We start from the raw sequence: 7,914 nt of genomic DNA, 5'->3' as shown, positions 1-7,914 counted from the left end.
AAAAAGTTGAGGGTGAGGCAGTCGGGCGCTTCCCGACCCTCGGTTCTCGCCGCTAATGTCAACAAACACTGGAGGCTCGTTTCGTACACCAAACGATTTCACGAAAGTTCTTTTCTGTTTGTTAATATATATATTCTTATGCTAGGCTGTATTGGACTTAGTTGATTTGATTTTAGTTAGATTAGGTAACTTATTAAACTAGGTTGAGTTAGGTTAGGTTAGGATTTAAAAAAAAATCCTTTGGCAAATCGTCTTATGTACGATGTGAGTTGGGACTTGTACCCCAACAAACAGCCTAGACGGCCGTGCATGAGGGCCTCGAGAGGAGGTGAAGAGACAATTTCAGCAAGTTGAGGCCCTCCACGCATCATGAGGCAATTGAAATATTCCGAGAAGAAGCTCCTGAAGCACACTGACTTCCTCAAGTGGGAGGTAGACAACAACCTGCAGGAAGTTAAGATTATGAAGAGATATCTGATACAGAGAAGAGAAGATTACACCCTGTGAGTAGTCCCCAGACCTGGTATTGGGTCTCTGAACCTGGTATTGGGTCTCTGAACCTGGTATTGGGTCTCTGGTCCTGGTATTAGGTCTCTGGTCCTGGTATTGGGTCTCTGGTCCTGGTATTGGGTCTCTGGTCCTGGTATTGGGTCTCTGGTCCTGGTATTGGGTCTCTGAACCTGGTATTGGGTCTCTGGTCCTGGTATTGGGTCTCTGGTCCTGGTATTGGGTCTCTGGTCCTGGTATTGGGTCTCTGAACCTGGTATTGGGTCTCTGGTTCTGGTATTGGGTCTCTGGTCCTGGTATTGGGTCTCTGGTCCTGGTATTGGGTCTCTGGTCCTGGTATTGGGTCTCTGGTCCTGGTATTGGGTCTCTGGTCCTGGTATTGGGTCTCTGAACCTGGTATTGGGTCTCTGGTCCTGGTATTGGGTCTCTGGTCCTGGTATTGGGTCTCTGGTCCTGGTATTGGGTCTCTAAACCAGGTATTGGGTCTCTGGTCCTGGTATTGGGTCTCTGGTCCTGGTATTGGGTCTCTGAACCTGGTATTGGGTCCCCAGACTCCCAGGTTAATAATTCTGTTTTGGGGGTGGGTGCCAAATCGTACACAGTCATTTCAATGAAGCTGATTTTCTAATTATTTAGTTAATAATTAATGTTAATAATGTTAAAAATTATAATTAATCTAATTATTAATGAATAATATTGTTAGCTTAGGCTGTTCTAGGTAAATTCACTTGTCTTTGAAGATCTAAGACAGCTTCACTTTTTCTTCACACACCAGGATTTTTCACACAATCCCCCAATTCACGTGTGAAAAATTGTGTGAAAAATCCTATTTTTTAACCTTCTTTAAGGGGATTGAGTGAAAAATCCTAGTCCGGCTTCGGTGGAAGCCTCAGGGGACACCCTTGTGTGTTCAGTACAACTCCAGGTTGCAATCCTTATCCATTTTGTGGTCTAGTCGTCTAGAGCGTGTGGGTGGGAACACCTATTGCATAGGTTCGAACCCTCATCATAGCTCCTACGAATTTTCTCTTTGATGCAGTCACGTTAGTGTGATTACTCTGAGTATAGGGAAAGATTTCACTCTGGGGAAGAGGAAAGGAAGAAGAAAGTTTGTAGTCTCCGTGGTGTAGTGGTAAGACACTCGCCTGGCGTTCCGCGAGCGCTATGTCATGGGTTCGTATCCTGGCTGGGGAGGATTTACTGGGCGCAATTCCTTAACTGTAGCCTCTGTTTAACGCAACAGTAAAATGTGTACTTGGATGAAAAAAAACTATTCTTCGCGGCAGGGAATCGTATTCCAGGGACCTGTCCGAAAAGCTACGCGTACTAGTGGCTGTACAAGAATGTAACAACTCTTGTATATATCTCAAAAAAAAAAAGAAAAAAAAAAAAAAGAAAGGGCAGGTATCTTATTCTAGATAGCAAAATTAAATGAAATTCAAAATGACCTTGATTATAAACATTTATGTTTTGAGTTTCAACTTGATTTTTAAAATTTACAAATATCATTTCTTGTATTTATTCCAGATACAACAAGATGGCCAGAGAGACGAGAGAACTGGCAAATAAAATAAAGGATTTGGATCCCAAAGACCCATTCAGAGCAGAAGCTAGTGGAAACCTCCTTGAAAAATTGTAAGCTTCTTTGACTATTCTTATTGTAGCTTGCGTGCTGTGTCGTTTTATTATTCGTGGTTGTAAATGTTTTTATAACTCGTTGTTCACAATTTTGCCTTGAGTCTAAATTTGCTACTTTAGTTTTGCATTCATTACAATGCATAGTGAAGACTTCACAAGTTATTGTTACTTAATTGCATTAAAGTTGCATAACACTTTTCAGATTGTCACTAGCAAGGCAAACATTTAGATTCAAATTAATAATTAATCTCTTTTCATTCAAAACTGCATGTATGAATGATTTTCTTACAAACTTTTCTTAATTTATCATTTTCCTTGAATTTTTCATTTCCCTACTTAATTATACACCACCCAACATTTTTTACTATTTAATTACTGATAACATGCATTTTAAAAGTGCACACGATAACATCCTGGTCTAGAAATATGAGCCCATATGCATGGAGGGAACTGTGGGCATCCTTATGAACGTGTACGGTGGTGGTTTTTGTTTTCTACGTGCTCTTACTCTTGCAAATTTGTCTGGCCTGTGGTTCTGCTTTTGCAGTAATCCCATGTCAATACTGTTGGTTGATATCCTTTTCTGCAACTCTAGTGCCTAGTTTTCATCACAGATTGTATTGCCAGCTCGGCAGTTATTCTTCAGTTTGGGAGTTAGGTGGGCCTGCGTGCTATGCCAACCCTATGCCCAACCACTTCAAAGGGTTGGAGAACCCAGATGAGGCACAACCCTAGGGACCAGATGCAACCAGGCAGTGATAAGAAAAATAAACAAAACGAGTGTCCAAGGTTCCTGCAAAGGAAACGAAGCACAAAGAAATATGAGACAACGGTAGAGCGACTCGCTGCATGCAGGTTGGCATTCAATCCCCGATCGTCCACATGTTTGGGCACATTTCCTTCCCCCTGTACCATCCCAAATCCTTATCCTCATCCCTTCCAAGTGCTATATAGTCATACTGGCTTGGTGCTTTCTTCTGAGTTCCCTTTCCTTCATTTCATCAAATGTCAATGTGCCAACCCTAGCCTGTCTGTCTTTTCATCCATTTGCTTTTGCCTGTGCTTGTGCAGTGTGGCAGTTGATACCTGCTTGACAGGATTCTGGGAGTTCTTCTACTCATCAAGCCTGGCTCGAGGCGAGGCTTGACATGTGAGAGCTTGGCCCAACAGGATGTTGCTTGGAGCGGCCCGCAGGCCCACATATCCATCACATCCTGGTTGGTCCGGCACTTCTTGAAGAAAACTATCTAATTTTCTCTTGAAGATGTCCGCAGTTGTTTGGGCAATATTTCTTGTAGTCGCTGCGAGGATGTTGAGCAACCGTGGACCTCTGATGTTTATACAGTCTTTTCTGATTTTGCCTGTGGCACCCCTACTCTTCACTGGTTCTATTTTGCCCTCTATTTTCATTATAACTGCTTGAAAGTGAGCTTATTCCTGTGAAGATGACCTGATGGATTTTGTCCTCAACAGTCTTATATGCTACCTTCTGTTCTCTTTTGTGATAGGAGTTGTCTTGGCCATTGGTGTGTGGGCCTCTTGTTTGGTGTGAAAGGTTCTACCAAGGCTCTATCCTATCCTAATTTGTCTTGGCACTGTGATTTAGTTGCAGGACTTTGTTGTACCTTGTGGGTTTTCACAGTTTTCATCTTGGTTTCCTTGCCTTGCTCTGTTGGCTTAGCTAGGGGCCAAGTCAGACGGAGTTGCACAGGAGTTCCTTTGTTTTTCTCTGCCTTGTGCATCTCCTTGGGCTTCTTTTGACAGATTCTGACTAGGCCATGCCCTCTTGGACCATCTGCATCTGCTACCTGGGTTCCAATTTTTTTTTATGTCCATCGCCTACTGTTTTTGGGGGCTGATAGCTACTTTTGGAAATCCATCATCCTCCCCTCCCTTCCCAATTAGGTTCAGCCTAGAGACTGAGCCTGTCGTGGATCTTTTGGCCATTCTCTCTCCTGGATTTTGAGTTGCCACTGGATGTCTCTTCTCTTGGTTCATCAGTTCATTCTCACGGTGGTTTGTAATCTGAAATCATGTCCATTGCAGAGTCATCTCTGCTTTTCTTATGGCTTGGAGGGTGCTTGCTGTTCCAGTTTGTGTCCAGGGGTTTGCTTGGATGTTTTTCTCATTGTTTTGGGCTTAGTTTCCTTTGCAGGAACCTTGGACACTGATTTTGTTTATTTTTATCATTGGTTGGTTGCATCTGGTCCCTAGGGTTGTGCCCCATGTGGGTTCTCCAGCTACCCCCTTAGATCCCCTAAGGGTTTTCATCATCTCCCTTGGTTATGCACCCTAGCATGTGTCATGGTCTACTACTTTGTGAGTGTTCTGGCCTTATTAGGCTTCTGTAGCCCTAGTTTTGGGGTGCTCTCATTAGCATTTCTTCTATTTTGTTATTTTGCTTTTGATCCTTGCTTGGGTGTGTTCCTTGGCCTTTTGATACAATGTGCCCTGCACTGACATGTTCTGGCTTGTGGCTCCTGCACTGTCATCCTGTGTGCTATGCATTCAGCAGTTATGGATCATGTTTTTTGTTTCCATGGAACTTTTGGCCTTTGGTTTGTGACACACTTTCCTTCTCTGGCTGTGGTTGACCAGGATTGGATTTAGGCATGCCTCGGATATGGTGCCTTGTGACTGAGTGCTTTTTTTCTGTGACCAGTGGTTATTGCTTGTCTCTTCGTTATTTTCTCTTCTTGTTCATTTAGGGGAGCATACTTAATTTATTAATCATCACCCTGTCTTTGGTGCTTTCCCAGTCCATGTCTCCTCTTTTTTTGGCTTGCTCCTTTGGCCCTAGTCATGGCTCGCTTTTTCACTCACTCTAGGGCTGGTTGCCTTTCTTTTTTGAGTGTACACAGGGTGTACACTCAGGTTCTCTTGAGTGTTCTTCCATGGTGTACCAGGTGTTGCTTCTCAGGGTGTTGGTTGCCACTGTTTAACCACCTAGGCAGAATGCACGAGGAATCTTGGTCTCCACTTCCTCCTTGGTTCGTATTTGTTTGTTTTCTGGCCTTGCCCCTTTTCTTCTGGCCTGATGTCCCTTGAAGACTGGTGCATGCTGTGCCTTTCATTTCCTGCAGTTGGAGCTGTTTTTCTGCAGTGTGGAGATCTGTGTTTGTCCCAGGGGTTTGGCAGTTTGGCTCAGGTTTGTTTTGCCCTTGACCTTTTCAATACAGCTCTCCTTTGAATGGTCTCTGGATTGGCCCTACGTGATTGTTTCTGAATCCTTTTTGTGTCGCCGCAGATTTTTACCTCGAGGATTAGCCAAATGTCTGCTCAAAGTAACATTTTTCATAGTAACTCAAAGCTGGTACTGGTGTTGGTATTTCTATTGGTATTTAAATTCTTACAAATTTTGAATTGGAAATTTATGCAAGAATTTTTTATTCAGATTAACAATGTGTTCTAGAGCATTAGAATTATTTGGATTACTGAATAAATTAGTTCAAAGGATTGAATAATGACAATTATTAAATGAAAAGGAAGTACTGTACAGTATGGTTGAATAAACTCGGAAAATATGAGAAATAAGTAGTGTAAAGGATATAGTGTTGATAGAAGAATGACTGCAGATTGTGTACAGTAAATATGCTTTACACGAGATAACTGTGTGTGTGTTTGGTGGTGTAATACTTTCTGATAACCTATATACATATGCACAGTAGAGGATGATGGGGAGCATTAACATTGTGGTGAAATCTTCTTTCTTAAACTTTCTTTGTTATCGGGAAATATACGTGGATGGTGTGAGAAGTTATTGTGCCTGTAATTCATCCCATTATACTTGCAAGAGAAGTACTGATGCAATTATTTAAAAATGCTAAATGTGGTTGTTACTAACTCCAAAGAAATATTTTTTTGCCTTTTAAATTTAATATTTATATTATAAACAAGTATTCAGCACTTTGCAATGACAAATTTCCTTGGAGGGTATTTTTTCATGATCAGGAAACACCACTGAGATGATAAAATGTGCACAGATTGTCACGAGTACTATACAGTTAGCTACAGATTAGGTAAGATAATTTCTTTTTTTTAACTTTTTATATTATATATCAGGTACACCATGGGACTGGTTCCAACCAAGTGGAACTTGCAGTTCTGCGATCGTGTCTCGGCTTCATCGTTCTGTCGTCGACGTCTACCATGTCTCATGGTTCGAAATAAAATGGCCCCAAATTTACGTACTGCTGTCACATTCGTCGAGCAAGGCCATGTCCGAGTTGGTGCAGAGGTTGTGAAAGACCCTGCCTTCCTTGTCACAAGGTAAGCCATATAAAATTATAAAAGTCTACCAATGCAGACTGCTACATCAGTGAAGACAAAGCCTAAAGATGGTATTGCCTTGATAAGAGATTTTTCTCATATTAATGGAAACTCTGATGTGGATTTAACTTTCCCCCCTCCCCCCCTGCAAATATATTTCTAATAAAGCCAAATGGCAAGTAAATTTGGATCATTTTTAGAAGGATACATTATGTGGATGTCAAAGTTTGGGAGGGTTCACCATTTTCTTTAATTTTTGCTAGGAATAACTTTGTGATTGTTCCAGACCCCTGGAGGACTATGTGACGTGGGTAGACACCTCTGCCATCAGGAAACACGTCAAACAATACAACGAAGAAGTAAGATTCTTTATTTACAAAAACTGGCATAAATTCATATTTTACATGAGCTATTTTTTTAATGTCAACTTTAACATTGAGTTGCCTAAAAACCTTTGTTAGGTTGGATGATATTCTAGACAGGAAATCAGGACAGGATTCAAACCTGAACAATAGGTACTCCCAAGTTTTCTAGGCTCCTGACAGCTGGGTGAACTGCGCTTCAGATTCGTAGTCCTGAGGTTCTGGGTTCGATCCCTGGTGGAGGCGGAGACAAATGGGCAAAATGTTTCATCCTGACGCCCCTGTTACCTAGCAGTAAATAGGTACCTGGAAGTTACAGCTGCTATGGGCTGCATCTTGAGGGGGGTGGAGGCCTGGTCGAGGACCGGGCCGCGGGGACACGAAGCCCCGAAATCATCTCAAGATAAGCAGCACACCCTAAATGGCATTATGCTACAAAAGTAATGCGACTTGGAATTCTGCTGTATCTAGGGTTCCAGAGGCACCCGATCCCAAATTGGGGTTTTTACACATTGCCCACAAACACACTGGCTATGGTAATGTGTAAAAACCCTAATTTGGGATCAGGTGCCTCTGGAACCTTAGATACAGAAGAATCCCAAGTCACATTACTTTTGTAGCATAATGCCATTTAGGGTGTGTGCTTGGGAGTACCTATTGTGCAGGTTTGAATCTTCATGGAGTTCTACTGATGTTTTCATTCAAAGCACTGCAAATTGTAATGCTTTCCCATTATTTTTCAGAGAGATGATTTTGACCTCAACAACTGTTAGTGGTTATTTCAATTTTCTATACAAATAAAAATTATAGTTTTGTATTTTTCTTTTCTTGCAATTAGCCTAAAATGCATGTTCCTTAACCCTTTGCATCTTGTGGTGGTTGAAATCAAATGTGGCCAGCTTCTTTTAACAGCTAAGACATTCAAATTTTCCTGGGTACCCACCCATTTTGGGGTTTCTCTTGTACACCTGCAGACACTACTGCCAAGGCCATTTTGATTTCTATGCAGTTCTGTAAGCCAGTGGCTGGGTCGTTGAGCTAGTAGGACGGGTAATAAAGTGCATGCTCTTAAGTGACCTTTCCGCTTATGCTAAAACTTCAGTTGCATCCACTTAATGGGACAAATATAAACTTTATT

At 41.9% G+C, this 7,914-nt stretch overlaps 1 protein-coding gene across 1 annotated transcript; it reads left to right on the top strand.

Annotated features, from left to right (window-relative positions):
• Positions 1-282: 282 nt before the first annotated feature.
• LOC123774636 (U3 small nucleolar ribonucleoprotein protein IMP3) lies at positions 283-7,591 on the top strand. The gene is made up of 5 exons (XM_045769141.2): positions 283-503; positions 2,035-2,142; positions 6,208-6,414; positions 6,701-6,773; positions 7,520-7,591. The coding sequence occupies exons 1-5, from the start codon at positions 370-372 to the stop codon at positions 7,547-7,549; spliced, it is 552 nt and encodes a 183-aa protein (XP_045625097.1). The 5' UTR covers positions 283-369; the 3' UTR covers positions 7,550-7,591.
• Positions 7,592-7,914: the final 323 nt, after the last annotated feature.

Source organism: Procambarus clarkii, chromosome 51, assembly GCF_040958095.1.
Source record: "Procambarus clarkii isolate CNS0578487 chromosome 51, FALCON_Pclarkii_2.0, whole genome shotgun sequence".
Taxonomy (NCBI): domain Eukaryota; kingdom Metazoa; phylum Arthropoda; class Malacostraca; order Decapoda; family Cambaridae; genus Procambarus; species Procambarus clarkii.
Note: the sequence above shows the minus strand (reverse complement) of the source record. Positions and strands in the feature narration are given on the sequence as shown.